The following is an 18,257-nucleotide window of genomic DNA, read 5'->3' on the forward strand; positions in this document are numbered from 1 at the left end:
TTCTGGCACTTGAGTCCCATGATGGACGTATCTGGGGCTTTTCACTTTGAACAACAACTTCTTTCATAATTCCAAGACTGATGATGATAAACCTTCTGGAATGAGACCCATATTGCCTTCTAATGTGCTGTTCATGAATGTAATCAATTGTTTACATGTTTTCCAATCCTGGCTCCAATATCTTTTTACATGGCATATTTAATAGGAAACCTTTTTTTTATTGACAACAAATAAGTATTGTTGTACAAAGTACACTTGTTCATTTCAGTGCATTTACACCAATAAAAAAACACTCCCAAAAGAAATTAAAAAGCAGCAATGGAGTCACATGAAAACAAGAAACTGGTGTTTTGTAAGTAAATACTAAACTAACACTTAATGACTTTCACACCTATACACAGATTAGGAATCTACATGCTTAAGTAATCCCTAAAAGGAGATCCCAAGCAATCTGTTATATTACTCACTTGAATTTATTCAACGGATCAGAAGATTATACAAAACAAAGTTATTTATAACCTGTGTAACCATACAGCACACCTTAAGAAAAAAAGTGCATACGAAATTTTGCATGTTGATACAATAAAAGCTATTTCATTGTTTTCAAGTATAATAGGATAATATGGAAGATTTCCTACAATTTTGTCATAACTCCCAAGAGTAACATTCATAAGTTACAAATGAGCATTAAGAATACAATTGATAAAAAACAGAAGCTGGCATTTAATGAAAAATACTTTTAATTCTAAAATTAGTATTACTACTGCACCACCAACACCTAGTATAACAGCTTTGAAAAAGTGAATCCTGTAATTGGCTAGTCTAAATGGTTCTTAAACTATTCAACAATCCAGTAGGCACCAGGCCACTACAGAACAATTTCACACAGCTGGGAATTGTCACAACAAAACCCTTTATCAGTCTTAATACCAATTTACTTAAGAGCAAGAGCTTTATTTTTCTGAAAACTCACAAAAGCAATTGAAAACTAAGAAACTGTTTTGGCAAATAAGGAGTTGAACAGTGTTTGGTTCTAACACTTTAAGGATGAAAGTACACAAAGAATGAACAGCACAATGTTACACAAATTGACTTATTTATTGGACATCCATTTCTAAGTACTGCTTGCTGAGGAAAAAAAATCCAATCCCAAATGTCTGTATCCATCTCATTGAGACCAGACGTTTCAGAAAGGATGCTACGCTATTAAAGCAGACTCCTGGACTTCAACAAACTGAGGTGAGTAGATACCAAGTGAGCTCGATTTCCTACTTAGCCTTTTCCATTTGTGACATGTCAGGCTTGCTCTAGTTTGAGCGCCACAGTTGCTGGCCACACCTCCACCCATCTGTCACTCAGGGCCGACTGCCAAGGAAACCAGTATCACCTGCAGGGACAATCGCACCATGCCCACCACAGGTGATACAGAATACTGGTGGGAGTGAGCCTGGCATAACCATTCTTGTAACCATAAGAATACAACTGTTCAGAAATAAGTGTGAAAACCACAGATTCAAGTAAAACCACAATCTGTCAAACTGCAGGGATTCTATGCCAAAATACTTCAGGAGTAAACAACCCTTTAAAATAAAAAGTGTATTATGCTCTAATTAAGCATTTGATAAGTATGCTGACATTATTTTTACAAGTACATATGCATTTTAACATTCTAAGAGGAACAAATGTGACAAGAAAAGATATTATGGAAGTTAAAACCCTAAGCCTAAAAACCACTGTGCTTTATTTTGTTTTTTGAACTCTCTGCGAAACAGCATACAAGTATGTTTTCAAACATTCAATCTGACCTTCCTCTGCAACACAGCGCATGTTTCACAAGAGACGTGTAAGGTCAATTTTGGGATTGCTGCCTTAGTCTTCAGGGCAGCAGACAAAGTGCAGGAAATTGGTCTAAGGTCCAAATGCCAGCAATAACTCTGAAGTTCAAGGTTTAGTACAGGAACGTCCAGTGTCATTTCAGTGGGAGGCCCCTCATTACCATTAGACAGGTGAAGCTTTGCAAAACAGCTGGTGGAACACTCATACATTCAGTTTGCTTACCGACTTCACCTCATTATTTATATTAATTCAGAATTAGAGCAGAACGCAATTAAATGTCTCTCCTCTGTTAGGGCAAACCTCTAGAGGAAAAAATAACAGTGTGAAAAGAAATTAATGTAATGAGTCAGAGGATAGAAACTGACACCAGAGGTAAGTGTACAGGAACAATCTTGGGAAGTGTACAACTTTAATCACACAACAAAGCTGAAAAAAAAGAGAGCTCAGGCTCACACTACGCCAAAGTGATCTGGTACAAGGGTCACCGTAGGAATGTAGGATTTCCATTACCTTACTGTAAGAGATCGTCACAAACCCTGTCACAACATAGAAGTATGATTCCTGCAAGATCATAATTAGCTCGTTAAAATATTAAGACTGCTAAGGATATATTTCGGTTCATTTTAACTTAACAGACAAAATATATACAATACTATACATATATACATTACAGTGAGAGGTAAGGGTTTTGCAACACAAGGGAAGTTCAACCGATTCACTCACCCACAAGGAAAGGTGCAACTGTGTCACTATGCTGCATCAAACAAGATCACATTTTGTTTTAAGGGTGACCAGAGAGCACCTATTATCTTGCCTGTGGAATGCTAACAGTTCTTTCGAAAGACTACTGACTGTTCTTTTGGAGTTGCAAGGCTCCAGTAGAATTTCCTGAGCATTTAAGAGAGATTTCATTCTTCCTTTACAAACAACTTTCAGCGAGGTACCCTTAACAAAAACTGTATATAACAAGTTTGTTGAACAAGTTGAAGATCTTCCATCACTATAAAAAGAGAACAGAAACATTTTAATTTCCAAACTAGAGCATTTCCCCTGTAGTGTATCCTTTTTCACAGAGAAAGATTATGATCAAACATTACTGTAAGTCCTGAATTCAATCAAGATGGAAGTAAATATCAGATGCTCAAATTCTGCTGTACCTAGAGAGACACTCACTGCTCTGGAGTGGTTAATAGCCAAGTGGAATTGCATAGATCCTCCAAGAAACCGCACCTCTGAAGACCCACAGTGTGAGAAACATGTAAAAGCACGATGGAAATGGAAGTGTCTTAATTCAAAAATAAATTCTAAAGCCTTCCTTCGTCACTGCCCTTTCTTTAACTTGAGCCAATTACAAACACACGGGGCGAGATGCAGTCAGATGTAAATGGGATGGTACTGTTTGTAGTTGAGTTTCTTCCTGCAGGTCGGACACTTGCTTGCTTTGCGGAGACAGTCTCGGATGCACTGGCTGCAGAACAGGTGTCCGCATTTCGTGGAGACAACGAGCCTTCCACTCCCGACTATCTGCGGAAGGAAAGAAGAACACTCGTTCCCGCATTTTGTAAGCGGCATTTTAAGCAGCGCTTAGTTTATCTTTCCCATTCTTACCTCTCCATAGGTGTCTAAGCAGATGGGGCAACTAATCGTTCCTGGGGTAGCTCTGTGAACACAAGAACACAAGAAGAAAACCCGTGAAGGACGTGGTTAGATTCTACCACTTAAGAAAAATGGTTTACCCAGATTAACAGGGACAGACAATATAATATACGTAGCAGAAACATTAAAGAAGAAGTTCTTCTTGCTCAGATACAGAAGCTCCCCTTCTCCTCAGCCACGGTTTCGCTTACTCGCGGTGCCGGGACAAAGCCTGGCCTGAGACCTGTTTTCCAAGCTTCTCTGTCTCAGAGGCTCAATTCAAAATCTGTGCGCCTGTTTTTCTCTGCATTGCCCATCACATCTCCCCTGCTTCATCACTTCCGCTGAAGAGGTTTTGAATTCTGGCAGGAGCGGAGGACAGCTGTACTGGTCACATACGCACGGATACAAACACATAAAACCCAGCAGCTCCAATTCTTTCATTGTGCACATGTATCTTTGGTTAACACAGAATCTGAAAATCTGCTCCTAAGGCTCAGTCCAAGTTCTGGAGGGCAGCTGTGTGTGCAGGCCTTATATTCCAGCTCAGCTGTTCAACACCCAGTTCCATCAATCTTTGGCTTAACTGGACCAGTTTAACAGCCCTTCACAGCTCTTAAGGCATTGGTGATTAAAAGAGACTCATAAAGCCAGCTGAACCTCAGCAATCCTGCACCAGGACTATGTCTTATGGCACCAACTTTAGGAACTCTACATGTCAACTAATCGTCTCACAAAAAACGGTCATCTGTATCGTATCTACTAACGCAGCCAGCATGGCTCCCCCTTCTCTAATCTATTTCCCCCTCTTTCCCTGCTATTGCAACCGTTCACAGCGTCATGCAGGAGATCCAAACAAGTGGAAGTACAGACGCGGCCCGCTCTTCCCTGTCGCCGCGGTGCTGCGCGCTCATCGTACCTGGCCTTGTTGCTGCTCTCCAGGGAGGAGAGGAAGGCCGGTGTTGGCATCATGCCGCTGTCCTCCACCTCCTCCTCGTCGCTGCTGAGGACGTAGCTCTCGCCGCTCGCTTCCCGGTGGCCCTGCAGACCTGGCCACAGCACAGCAGTCCGTGAGGCCGGCAAGCCCAGACCGCCGGAGCAAAACCCTTCCACTAGCACCACGCCCAGAGCCACCCCTCTACCGCACAAACAGAGACCGCGGAGCCCGGCCCACGCAAGACACCCAGAAGCCAAAAGAGAAGATCGGCAAGGAAGAGGGGTCTCATACTTACTGGAAAAGGGGATCACAGGGAAAACAGACAGGACTGGGCAGGGGGACAGAGGAAGTGTTGAGAGCCGGAGCTGCTACAGACTTGTCTTACAGCAATAGGATCAAGTGCTTGACTACTTTTAAGGAGCTTAAAAAGCTGACTGATGAATTCAACTGGTTTAAGCCCAGATATTCCAAAAACATCTCTTAATTCTCACAGGAACAAGTAAAGGTTAATTCCAAGCTAAAAAGAAAAAGAATAAAAACACATCAGCTGTAGAGCTTTCTCTACTGGTGTGCGACATGCATGTTGTTGTTGTTTCTTCTTTCTACTTTTCAGCCTGGAATTAACCTGTATTTGTTCTTACTGCAAAACGCATGAGGACAGCTTCCCACTGGAACCTCTTCGGTCATTCCTTTCAATACGCAAGAAGGAGCAACACAGCTGTATAAGTTTGCGATTTCACTGAATCAAGCCACTACTTAGCAGGAGCAGGAACCTACCTTCATCTACAATCTGGACGATGTGATACAGAGACAAGAAAAAAAAAGAACAAAATCGTTATATTTCAGGACATCTCAATGATTGAGAAATATATACAGGGGAAAAAATAGTTCTCTTCAGTGCTTTTACTAGCAAGCTATAAAATACTGGAACTGGCTATATGATTACAAAATACAGTCAATAAACATGATAGAAATTGTGAAACATAACAGACATTGAATCTGTGGGACAAATAACTGTACAAAACCTGTATAAAAATACTTTCCATGCCATTAAACCATATTTTGAAAGTACAACAGTATGAAAAACTAACTCATGTACCTGCCCATACAATTATAATTTAAAACTCATGCATAATCGACTAGTGTTACTATAATCTTCATTTACAAAAGCCCTGAAAAGATTCCCACCATCTACAGAACCAGCAGCTCTCAAAGGAAACAAAACCAGTTCCCAAGTTACCACTTCAGTGCCAGAATATAAAATGACTAAACTTGATAATAAGCACTCTACTGGACATTAAAACAAGATATCAATTACTTGATTTTTCAAAAGTACAAAATGCTTTTGACAACTAGTTGAAATAGCAGAGACTCTAAGAATCAAGACTGAGCCAAAGAAGAACAGTATGACTTACCACCACTGAGTCATTGCTAGTGAGGTCAACGACAGCGGGCTCAGAGCCTTCGCAGGTCAGATCGACAACATCCTCGCCTGCACACATCACACACCACACACGGTCAGTACACAAAGGGAAAGGCAGCTGCTCACAACTTAGTCGGGGCAACGTCAACAGCGAGCAGAGCTCCAGACACCACAGGGGCTGAACAGAGCAGCACGGCCTCCTCCCAGCCTGATCTCATCAGAGCTAAGCCAGACTGAGCCAGGTCAGTATTACTATTGAAAGGGAGACCTCAAGGGAAATCCAGGCTGCTGCCGCAGGGTGTTAGTGGACCAGTAGGTGGCGCTCTAACCTTCGGAGCAGGATTTTCACACCCAATGCTTATGATGTTAAGGAACACTGTAGGAGGCGCTGTTTTTTGGATGTCAGAGATCGGGACTATCTGGTTAATATACAATTTGATGTTGTTCTTGAAAGAGTGAGAGTGTTATCCCCGGTTCCCTGGCTCAATTCCACATGGATATACAAACTTGCCTTCCTAAAGTTCTCCCTTAATTCAACTGATGTCTCGTTATTCTGCCTCTACTGTGTCACTGTACTTTTGGGGCAAAGTGACTGCTGAGCATCACCCAGATGGATTTTTTTTTCCCCCCAGATGTAGTAAAACATTTGACGTGGCCCGGTCACTTACTGGAGTGCAAATTGTTCTCCAGCACCTCTATGGTCTCGGGCTCCATTGCCGGAGGTGCATTTGTAACTCTGCGTCTCTTGCTTGGTCTTCTGGAAGACCCACCACTGCGACGCTTTATTTGGGCCTGTTATAGGTGGGACAAGAAAGTTTGCTTTGAAAGGGCTGTATTAACAACATTTTATAGTCATTCACAGATTCTAAAGTGCCAAAGGGACATCAACAAAATAACTGGACAATACCTTGCAAGCAATGGGTAATTGCAATTAGTCATTCTCCAGCCATATTTAAATATGCAAGGCTTAACACACTTGCCAAGCACATATCCCAACCCACATATCAGGTCATATTTGCTCACAGGGTTCAAACTAAGATGAGTCCTATTTAACCTACAAAATTAGGCTACCAGAAAGTGAAAACAAGGATGCAATACGTTAAACGTTTAAATAACTAATTTTCACTGAATGCTTAACAATTAACTTTAAGGACCAAGATAGTGTGTAAAAAGTGAAGTGGACTCCTGAGATTCAAGATAACAATATGATAAAAGCAGCACTCAAGTGTTAACTAGGATTACTAAAATCTTCTTTTACAAAAGCCCAGAAAACTTTCCCAACATCTACAGAATCAGCAGCTCTCGGAAAGAGCAAAAACAACACTGCACCACTGTCGCAGGAGAACTGGGAAGGGTGCAGATCTCCAGCATCTGAGCGGAGACGGTGGTCAGATGGACAGTCAGTCAATTTGGAGGTTAGCCACCATGTGCAGCCACTAACAGCGTGCCCCATGGGCCTAGGAAGTCTACCACAGGAGAGACTCAAGCAAATCAGGCCTGGTTAACAGAAGTCCCAGAATGCCTGACTGGGTCCAGATCTAGTGCCTGAAAAGACCATTACATGGGAACCAAGTCCATGTCACTCTCATCCACCAGATTCTGGGACGGTGACAGTGACACTTCTGCCAGCAGGAACATGGCCAGGCTGAACATGGGACGAAGGTGATGACTTTGCACCATTAGGCAGCGATTATGTTTACAGTATATGTAAATATTTTATGATATGTCTTCGTTATAAATGTCTGCAGATTTTTTGTTGTTGCATGTTACTTTGATTTTATTTGCTTAAGCAACACTGACTGTACTCATCGGACATGCCGATAAAGCATCTTGAATTGAATTGATTATCTATTGACCTTGCCTTCTAAGGGTTGAGTGCACCCAACACTGCAGAAGCCCCTGAGCGACTGGAACCAGCAGTCAGGGCTGTAGCCCTTTAAGACAACCCTTTCCAAAAAGACTTCTGATCATTTGCTGCTCAGCCCCACAATCTATGCAGAAAAATACTAATAAAGGCTTAGATTTCAGGCAATCAACCACTGCACTAAGTCTACAACATTCTAATTTATTTTGCTAAGTATTGTGAAATAAATAATACACTTTTCTTTGTGGCCCCTGTTTTTACCTTTGTACTCAGCCATATATTAACTAATACTAGAATAAGGAAACGTAATCTCTCTTTCAATCCAACCATCACTGCATTCAGACTGACATTATTTTCTCTTAATCCATATTTTAATATTGTATATTGTGTATATAGAACTGTATAAGTATTCAAACCGTTGCACAGTTTTTACAAAATGTGAGCTTTAAAGTTCACTGTCATGACATTTTGAAGTAGCAATTACAGCAATATCTGTTATATGCACAACCCACTGCACACATTCAAACCAAAACCAAAGAAATGCATATGTAACCTGAAAGAAAATGGAAAACAAAAAACGGTTACTTAAGTAAATCTTTTCAAAGGAAAACTGAAATTGAGGTGCACAAAATGACTTTAAAAACCACAGTTAGTTGAGCAGGTTCTGTGTACAATCGTGGTCCAGCTGATGTCATGAGAAAAACACCTTGGAGGGGCTCCTTGCAGAATTTCAAATAAAGACTCAGAGCTTTCAAAGCCAGTTAGAGCTAAATTCATTGAAAAGCACAGATCAGGAACAGGGTACAAAAATTCTTTACGTTTCTAAATGATGCCAATGACAACTTTGAAAGAGTCACAGAGTTCAATGGCTGAGATGTGTAGAAAATCCACACTCTCAGTTAGGTTTCAAGATTTCCGCAAGAGTGCACTTCTCACTGTACTGAATTTATTGTATTATTATTATTATTATATCATTCGTCACACTGTTGCTGTGTTGTCTGTGTTAAGCTGCTGTTGCACTGCAATTTCCCTCTTGGGATCAATAAAGTATCTATCTATATCTGTATTTGCCATATACAACAAGTGTATTGGAATGCTTACTCGTTCAGCTGTACCCAGTAACATTAGAGAAAAACATATATAAGCACAAATGAGTTCTGCTTATGAGAAAGGCGCAGTAAGGTTATGATGTATGCATACAGGAATTACTCAGCCACAGGAGCAGCAGGCAATTCAAAGTCCCAGCTGGAACTTTTCTCATTTATATAGACAAGCAGCTACAAAAACAAGCACAAAAAGGAATAGATAACGCATTTGTGCAGTAAAGTGTAAAGCAAAGATATTGCAGGACAACTCCAGACTCTAAAGTTGAGAATTGTTCCTTTTTAAGGTAGATTTGATGCTCTGTGTAATGCACACATTACAGTTGCATTTGAATTTAATCTCTAATATAAATAGATCTTTTCAGCCAATGATAGCACACAGCGTTTTGACTGTTTCCTAGATTTATTCACCAACAAAATGAGTGCTGCAAATTCTCGTGTTCATCTAATCCTCTAATCCAATGGCCTGTGTTATCAGTGAGGGAAAGGATAGAAAAGCAGGCTCTGACCCCTGCCTGTGCAACAGTGAACTGTTGAGCGGAGCGATCCTTAACACTGCGGCTGGAATGTTGCCAGTTCACATCCCACAGCAGGCAGAGGAATCCTACTCTGTTGGGCCCCTGAGCAAGGCCCTTAACCCCAACTGCTCCAGGGGTGCAGTATAAATAGCTCTGACCCCAGGCTTCTCTCCCTGTCTGTGTCTCCTGTCTGTGTCTCATGGAGAGCAAGCTGGGGTCTGTGAAAAGACAAATTCCTAATACAGGAAATTGTAAATGGCTAATAAAGTGATCTTATAAATATGACTAACAGTACACATTCACACATTCTGGTTTTCCTGGGTAGTGTAAATAGCCAACCCTTGTTTAAAAAAAGGCAAAACAGAGAAAGAAACCATTAATGAAGAGCTGCAGAATGGAAACATTCATACAGGGTTTTAATACAATTGTGTTTTCTTTTAATAAACCTGCACCAAACCACAAGGCTGAAATAAAGACTCTGGACATTATGACTCTTTAGTATACGGGTTCAGGAACACTGAAGATATGAGGCCAATGATTAAAAATGAGTCAAGGAAATATCAGACATTACAAATATTTTACTGGCAGTTACCTCAACACGGGATACATATCTGGTAGATCATATAAACCCATTTAAGATTTGGTCCTACCACAAAAAAATGAACTTCTGTGGCATACGAGACCAGCATGTGACAGGTGAGTATCAGAGGTGAATGCACAAAGTGGGGTGATGTTATAAATGGAGTACCTCAGTGGTACTGGTGTCTGTACTAGGATCACTGATAAGTTATAATTCCAAATTCTGGAATAGGAAGTAGATTACTCACGTGACAAGCAGACAAAACCCAAACAGGAGGATTAGCAAACACCATAGAAGCAGTAAATGAAATTCAAGCAATTTAGATAAAATTCAAAACTGAGCAGTCACTTGGCAGATGACACTTAATTTAGACAACTGTCTGTGCAGAGTGCAGCATGCAGGTATATAAACTACAGATACAAAATGCGAAGCTGAGTGTGAAGCAGCTACTGAAAATGTTGGTGTTTGTTAACATTTCTTTTGAAATGATGTGGAGAAGCAGTAAAAAGATCCAAAATGGATCTATAGTTAAAAGTGAATATCTGAAATCAAGGGAAGTCCCATTCTACAATGCAATGTGTTAGACTATATATAATATTCTGTCCCATTTTGGTTAGCACACTACAAAAAAAGATCCTGCTGCACTAATATCAGTCTAAAGGAGATCAGCCAGATTCATTCCCAGGCTCAAGGAAATGCTCCACCCTGACAGGCAAAGCCAATCCATTCAGTGTTGAAAAGACTAGGAAGAGACCTGAGCCAACAGTGGAGCATAAGCACAGGTCACAGGTGGAAATGACACGTTAGTGCATTTAAAGACAAAACCTGAAGGGTGGCTGGTGGGAGTGTGGAACAACCTACCCAGACATGGTTGAAGCCAATCTTCCGGTTTCTCTCAAGAAACAGCTGGAGGACTGAGAACTGCTAACAACCCAACAGGCTAGGAGAACTGAACAGCCTCTTTTCGTAACCTTGTGTTCATATTTCATTAGACTGCTAAGCACTGAACCCAAGGCTAAACAATTTCATTACTCTTCCTATCAAAATGGCACTTATCCTACTAATGATCAGCCCTTCCTTTCGAGAGCTTCCTCGAACAGCGTAGGCACTAACCCTCTTCACGGCATAAACTTTCAGAGTGTTTCTTTCTTGTTTACCTCTGTGCCCGTCACTGTGAAACGCAACAAGGTAACCTCAACGCCCAAAACACATCTGTTTGCACGAAACGTTTCAGACGGAGCTCTGTACATGCAGTAAGAACACTAGAACACGGAGTGTGAAACTCAGTGCGAGCACCGCGTCTGAAAATCAGCAGGAAAATGAACTAACAAGTGGCAAAACCAGCCGGAATTTCACAACACAATGAATGAAAGCATGCGAGAAAATACTTACTGTGCTCATGTTTTCTGAGAAAGATATTAGTGAAAACTGATCTGGTACAAGTATCATTAAAGCTGCGGAGACTGAAAACCAAGGGCCGACTCCCTAATATGTCCCGGAGAACATTGCTCTATGCAGAGTACTGGTAAACACCAGGTTAAAACCTGAAAGAAACAAGAAGTTGCCTTCAATACTACATTCATTCTTTCTATAACAAAACCATTTGGTGCCAGCAGCAGTTTCATCTTGTGGTGGCTAGATGATGATGATGGAGGGGAATGGCTTGATCCAATGGTTTGGAATGGAAAGGCATGCTTTAAGTTAACACTTTTTTGTAAAATGCAGCATCGTTTTATGTGCAAATGGAAAATGAAAACAACTGCAAGCTGGAAAACATTAAAAAGAAGTGGAGGCTGGATTTTAACAGAGTAAGCCAATGTCTGAAAAGGTTCAAGCAGAAGTATCTGTACAAACTGAGGCAGGGTCAGGCATAAGCCAAGCGAGAAACAAAAGGTGAAGAAAACAGCTGGAGGAGATTTACAGCTTGTGTACATGAGAATAACCCTTATAATAATACTGCACACACTGGAACCGGATAAAGGCGTCTGTTATGGAAATATTAATGCCGTTCCATCCTTAGGTATTCCTCTCTCGACACACAAGCTCAACTATAAGCAAGGGTCTGCGAGCCCACAGAGTGCATGAAGACCTCAAAATGCAGCAGGCTCAATCAGTACATGCAGACATCACGCATGTTTTTCTCTGCTCCACTAACTCCACTCTTATAACAATACAGTGCTATGCATTTCTTTAGCAGGTGTTTATTTACAGTATTGAGTACCAATGCCATCTGAAAGAAAAGCTTGGTGAAAAAAGGCAGAGACTGGTCTTACATCTTGTCCATAAATGCGGATTGACCGGACAAATTAACAAGAGCGAAGAGTTGGGCACTAATAATGAATCAATGAGTCGGCTTCAGATACAGATAGCAGATAAATGAAAACACCAAAGTCATCAAGTGAGTGGACAGAGTCTATCAGCCTCTGGAACTCTGCAGGAGAGATGCAGCACCATTCTTCCAGGAGAAAGTAAATCAAATCATGCTTAATTGATGGAGGTGGAAAACACATCAATGAATTAGGCATCCCAAAGCATACTATTTCATTTGGGCAAACTAAGCTACATTTATGGCTTTATTTCTAGGTCTTTTGAAAACCCCATCCTAATATATTGAATATATTGGACAAATTAACTTAGTAAGTATAACGACCGATCATTATTGCAAGCAAAGGGCAAGAAGACAGTTCGGAGTTGAGGTACCAAACCATAACATATCTTCATGGATTTGTGGTTCATGGGGACTTTAAAGAACATAACCCCCAACAACTAGCAAGAATTTATCATTATAATATTACAATCCAGCAATTTGACAAACTAAAACCCCAAAAGGTAAAAGACACCACCTACAGAACTACCAGGCAGTTTCCTCAAATATTTCAGTCGTTCACGGTTTTTACCTCCTATCTTGTGAGACACTGGGGAACACAGTCTGCAGAAGCGGTTAACAGCACAACGTGCTTTACCGAGCTTTAGCAAGTATTTCCTGACTGACTCACCTCATGCAACGATGAGTACAACTAAAGACCAAGATGCCCATAACTGCCTTCCACCAGCACACCCCCTTAACCACCCTTAAACCTGAACGTGTCACAGCTCACAGGTTCCTGAGCAGACACTAGGATGGGAGAATGTTTTTAAAGAAAATCGCGTTGCTGCCGAAGTGGTGGTGATGAACTAGTCCATCATACCAACCTGGAAAAAGCAAAGCAAGGAAGAAACCCTACTACAGTCATGGTGGGTGCTGTGGTTTAAAAAACACCACCTACTGTAAACCAACGGATCCCGATCCTGGAGGTGCGCACGCCTCCTGGTTGTCATTCCAGCGGAGGTTAATCACCTTGCTGACACCTTAACAGGACTAACAAGCCGCTCCACTGGCACAATCTCAGGTTTCTTTTCCTTCTCATAAGTTAGGAATTTTACTTAGGAAATGCAGTAGTTAAAGGGCAGCTGTCAAACTGAAAGCAATGAAACCATTCAAACTACTCCTATTACTATTACTCCCATTGAGAGTTGAATCAGGTGAGCGCCCCCTGCTGGCCCCACTAACACCTCTTCCAGCAGCAACCTCTGCTCTCCTCCTCACTGAGAGCTGATGTGTGGTGAGTGTACTGGTGCACTATGGCATCATCCAGGTGGGGCTGCACATTGGTGGTGGAGGGGATCCCCATGACCTGTAAAGCGCTTTGAGTGGAGTGTCCAGAAAAGCGCTATATAAGTGTAAGGAACTATTATTATTAATTAACCTTAGTTTTTCCCCTGGAGTTCTCTCATCCAGGTACTGGCCAGGCTCACACCTGCTGAGCTTCAGTGGGCTGCCAGCTGGGAGCTGCAGGGTGATATGCTGCTGGCGCTAACAAGAGACGTTCAGCTAACGTGGAAGTTAAGTCGCAATACAAGAGGCATTAACACCTGTGCCAACACCACATTTGAAAACAGACTATGTAATCTGACTAGTCCAAACCGAAAGAATACCGCTTTATTGATATAAAGCTCCTAACTAACGCATATCTCCCTTAAATACAGATCTTGTATCTTTTATTAGACAAAATAGTTAGATTATACACGGGATTCGAAAACAAATATGGCATCTATATGACTAATGCCCACTGAGGCCTTCGATCCGGTTGGCAGCAATTCGCAGAGATTACCAAAGCTCTTCAACTTCTGTTTAACAGCAGCAGCAATCCTCTTTTGTTAAGGACCGATAAAGACACAAATCATAGCTCGAGAAATGATCAAAATGGTCGAGAAAATGAATGGGTGACAACAGCCAAGTGCTTTATACCATCGTGGATTAAATAATTAGATGTTGATGCTTTGTAGAGGAGTTTCTGAAATAGGTGTTGGTACACCAACTCCGCTGTACTGTTACATAACCTCCAACATGAAATGGTGCTCAAAATGCTTTTAACGGCATTATAACAATTATTTTAGCTGTAAATACTATCCATATTACCATATTACCCATATTAGCACTAAAGCCAGGGCTATGGTGTGTGGTAAAATTAACAAAAGCCGATTAAAAAAACTAGCCAAATAACCGAAACCTACCACGAAAATACTCGGACAGCAGCAGTCAGGAAGAAATCAGGGTTATCGACAGCTTTACTGCAACGCTTCTATCTGGCGAAGCGCACCTTAAATATGAAAGAAATGAAACAATAAGAATTACTACGAATGCACTGAGGAAAAATAAACCAAAATCCCCTTCAATTTCTTTTCTCCACTCCGATCATCCAGCTCCTCCTCGAGTCGGAAGTAACCTCGGCAGCAGATCCGTTAACCCAGGCGGCGTTGTGATTGGTCAGACAGAGAGTAACGAGCCAATCGGTAGGCGGGAGCTTTGTTCAAGGGAATATGACGTACATCCGGGCGCACTCTGGTATTTGTAGTTTTCACAACAGGAAATGAGTGACGCGGTGTAGTTCCTTAAGGCTTCTTAATGACGTCCGCTGGAGTAGGTAAATTGGAAAAATAGCAGCGAGGAAAACTTTCACCTGAGTGCGTTTTCGGTTATATGGTTAAAACATCTGTACGGACCGAACACCTGCTTTGAACTCGCAAAAGCTTAGGACACTAACGAGCATGGTACGAGGGAAAGGAAATCAAGGAGGAGTATAACTGGAAAGACTGACTTCGCTTGACTGGGTTACGAGATAATGGTAACGAATAGTAAAAACATCCGTTAGAATGTATAGCCTTTTGTAAAATGACGCAGAAAGGCGTACATAAGCAGCCGCGGCTGTTTTAGATTTTTTTATTATTGTTCGGGTGACGATAGACGTCGCCCCCCTGAAACCCAGATGGTGTAGAACTCTCCCACAGCAGGCAGCTGGGGTTCACCACTGTCATGGGGGGGCGCAGTGTCCCCTTCCAGTAGCCATGGTGGAATCATCGCAGGGCAGAGCTGCACCCAGTTAAGGTAATTGGGGTCTCTGTGCCATGTGTGTCTGCCCTGTGATGGACTGGCACTATGTGCTAGGTGTAGTCCTGTTCCACGTGCTTCCTGAAGGAACTCTGGGATGTCTGGAGTAATAGAGGCAGTGACAATGGGAATAACTCAAGGGGCAGCACAGTGGCGCTGGGGCTCCGTGATCGATTCCTGGAGTGCCATCCGCAAGGCGTTTGCATTGTAACGCTTACGGCCGACAGGTACTGTGTAAGAGCCGGCTTACCAGAGCAGGTGACGTCACCGCCCTTCCCTGTGATAGCAGGACTACAGCTACTGGGCTGGGGAGAGATCTCTCTTTGGCTCACCGGGCTGGGTCCCTGTTGAGTGACGCGGAAGTCCTGGGTTAGAGCCCGCGATGGTGGGGGGCCGACCTAATGCAGCAAGGGCGCCCCCCTGAACCCCTGTAGCGTTACAGCATGTTCTTCTCGTGTTCGTGTGGATTTCCTCTGGAAGCTCTGGTTCCCTCCCCACCGTATGAAGCTGGACTGGTAGGTGAACTGGCTTCTAGAAAAACTGGCCCTGGTGTGAGTGTGTGGGGGCGTTTGCCCTGCGGTGGACTGGCGACCCATTCAGGATGTACCCTGCCTTGTGCCCATTGCTTGCTGGGATAGGCTCCAGCTGCCCCGTGACTCTGGATTGGACAAGGCGGCTAGAAAATGGATGGAATAAATCATACTACAACCGTTCCTGACCTCGCAAACCTACCGGGAGAATAAAATCACCTTCTGGAAGATTAATGCTCCTTTCTCCAAGGTGCAGCTTCTTTGGATCTGAGGAAGCCACTGCCACAGCTGAAGTGTTCACGAGAAGTGTCTGCTTTCAGGGCAGTGGACAGAGGGAAGATTTCTAGTTTTGTTTCCAGTGAAAAGGAATAATGTCTTTGTTCGTGTATGAGGTAGGGTTTTTGTTTTGTTGCTCAGACTGTAGTTGAAATAAAGCCAGGAACCCACCAAGACTGTAACAGAACAGCAGGGTTTGGTGTGGAGTTCATGTGTAAAGATCCTCTCAGCCATGCTACCACAAGCTGAAATCTCCCGATGCAGAAAGATCTTACATGGTGACACGGTGACTCAGGGCATTAAAAAGCACGAGCACAAGCAATTAAATTACAAATGTCCGATTGCTTATTTTAAACCCGCAGATTACACATGCCAGTGGCTGAGAATAAGTAGGAACAGTCCATTGGAAACACCTGCAGAGGCCAGTGCTGCTCCTGCACAGACGAGTGATGGAAAAGCTGTGTGACTGCTGTGCACCCCGGCCCGTTGTGTCATACGCAGCCTGTGTCATACACCTCCCTCTGAGCTCGAGGGTCCCAGGTCCGGTTCTGGGCTGGTTCCATGCGGAGTTCCCCATGTCCTTCAGCACTTTCTCTGGGTGCTCCTTTTCCCCCAGAGTAATTGGCAACTCTGAATAGCCCCCCCATGGGCATGCCCTATAATAGACTGGTGTTCCCTCGAGGGTGTATCCCACGTTACACCCAGTTTCAGCAGGGTTAGACTCCACCTCAAAGCCTAAAGCTGGTACTGGAAATTAACACATGGATGGATTATACGGTGCATTTCTTAGTTTGAATGGGCTATGTAACAAGGTGAATATTGTTTTTGCACCCATTATCCGGTATAAAGCTCTGAATCAGCCTTTAGCTAGGACCCCCTTGTTAGAGGAGGAAGTTGAGATTTAATTAACTCCACACATTCTACACCACACACAAACACGCTACAGCAGGGTTTGTGACTCCTGAACCTGCTGCACAGCTTTCTACTGTCCAGTCCTTATCCTGTTCCATCCCAGAGGGACTTGACTCAGAGTGCGCCAGTCCAATTCTGCAGCTTCATGAGAAAATGTCAACATTTGTTAAGGGTACAGGGCCCATTTCACAGTTTGCTTTGTAACAATATGTTGCTTTGTTATAACAATATATTGCTTTGCTTTGTTTTACACTGTTACCTTTTTATTATTATAGGCCAATGTCTGATGTCTACTGCCTTGCCTGTGTGAGGTTATGGAAACAGCAATTGGAACTAAAGTACAGGATCAGCTATATGGAAATGACATCCTAGGGAATAGTTCACATGGATTAAGAAAAGGTGGATCTTGCTTAACCAACTCGTTAGAGTTCTTTGAAGAAGCGACAATGAACTCTCACAGAGCATACACCATGGGGTATTTCGATTTTCAGAAGGATCCTGATAAGGTTTCTCATAAAATATTTATTGTTGAATTACAGGTAATAGGATTCAGGGAAACATCTGTGATTGGATGGAGAATTTGTTCATATAGAAGAGAGTATAAAGATAAACAGTGAATGCTCAAACTGAGGCGGTGTACCACAGGGACCTGTGCTAGTGTCACTGATCTTCCCCATTTATACCAATGATCCAGATACTGCTGTGTGTAGTGAATTAGTCAGCTTCGCAGAGAGTACCACAAGGGAATGATTAGTAAACACTAATCTGTAAAGACTGGGCAAACACCTGACAGATGATATTTAATGAAGAATTGTGCAGGGTTTTATATGCAAGTAGTCACACCTGAAGAAGGGTCCACGGCTGAAACGTTGTGTTTTCTTATTTCTCTTTTCAGCATAGAATAAACCTATTGTTCCTAGTAAAATCATATACTATTAAAACAAAGCACATACTATTAATAAAAAACTTGAAACACTGAGCTATAAGATGCTACAAAAAAAGATTTAGGTGTTTATGTTGACACATCTTTTACATATAGACCACGTGGTGAAGCAATTTTAAAAAGGCAAACAAAATATAAGGACATATATTAAAAGGGTTGAATTTAAATCAAAGGACATTGTGTTAAGAAAGTTCAAGTAGGTGGAGGCGTTGGCATGTGTAGGCTGCAAAGGAACAAGTAAGAGGTTTATTCCAGCTGAAAAGAGAAGAGAG

The 18,257-nt window shown here is 42.3% G+C and overlaps 1 protein-coding gene across 2 annotated transcripts; it reads right to left on the reverse strand.

Annotated features, from left to right (window-relative positions):
• Positions 1-359: 359 nt before the first annotated feature.
• rnf4 (ring finger protein 4) lies at positions 360-14,687 on the reverse strand. 2 transcript variants are annotated; one of them, XM_015344390.2, is made up of 8 exons: positions 14,451-14,687; positions 11,289-11,440; positions 6,500-6,623; positions 5,824-5,900; positions 5,186-5,198; positions 4,391-4,520; positions 3,445-3,496; positions 360-3,360 (listed from the first exon to the last, which is right to left on the reverse strand). In XM_015344390.2, the coding sequence occupies exons 2-8, from the start codon at positions 11,343-11,345 to the stop codon at positions 3,211-3,213; spliced, it is 603 nt and encodes a 200-aa protein (XP_015199876.1). In that variant the 5' UTR covers positions 11,346-11,440; positions 14,451-14,687; the 3' UTR covers positions 360-3,210. The 2 variants fall into 2 exon arrangements, with proteins under 2 accessions (XP_015199876.1, XP_015199877.1); XM_015344391.2 differs by lacking the exon at positions 11,289-11,440 and having other exon boundaries at positions 14,451-14,686.
• Between the last annotated feature and the right edge of the window lie 3,570 nt (positions 14,688-18,257).

Source organism: Lepisosteus oculatus, chromosome 1, assembly GCF_040954835.1.
Source record: "Lepisosteus oculatus isolate fLepOcu1 chromosome 1, fLepOcu1.hap2, whole genome shotgun sequence".
Classification (NCBI taxonomy): Eukaryota; Metazoa; Chordata; class Actinopteri; order Semionotiformes; family Lepisosteidae; genus Lepisosteus; species Lepisosteus oculatus.

Excerpts from the sequence above, each read along its gene's own strand:
- rnf4 (XM_015344390.2), bottom strand. The coding sequence starts at position 11,345 with ATGATACTTGTACCAGATCAGTTTTCACTAATATCTTTCTCAGAAAAC. Across the intron at positions 5,901-6,499 it reads GGAGAACAATTTGCACTCCA|GCGAGGATGTTGTCGATCTG; the intron begins GTAAGTGACCGG and ends TGATGTGTGCAG. Across the intron at positions 3,361-3,444 it reads GCTTAGACACCTATGGAGAG|ATAGTCGGGAGTGGAAGGCT; the intron begins GTAAGAATGGGA and ends TTCCTTCCGCAG.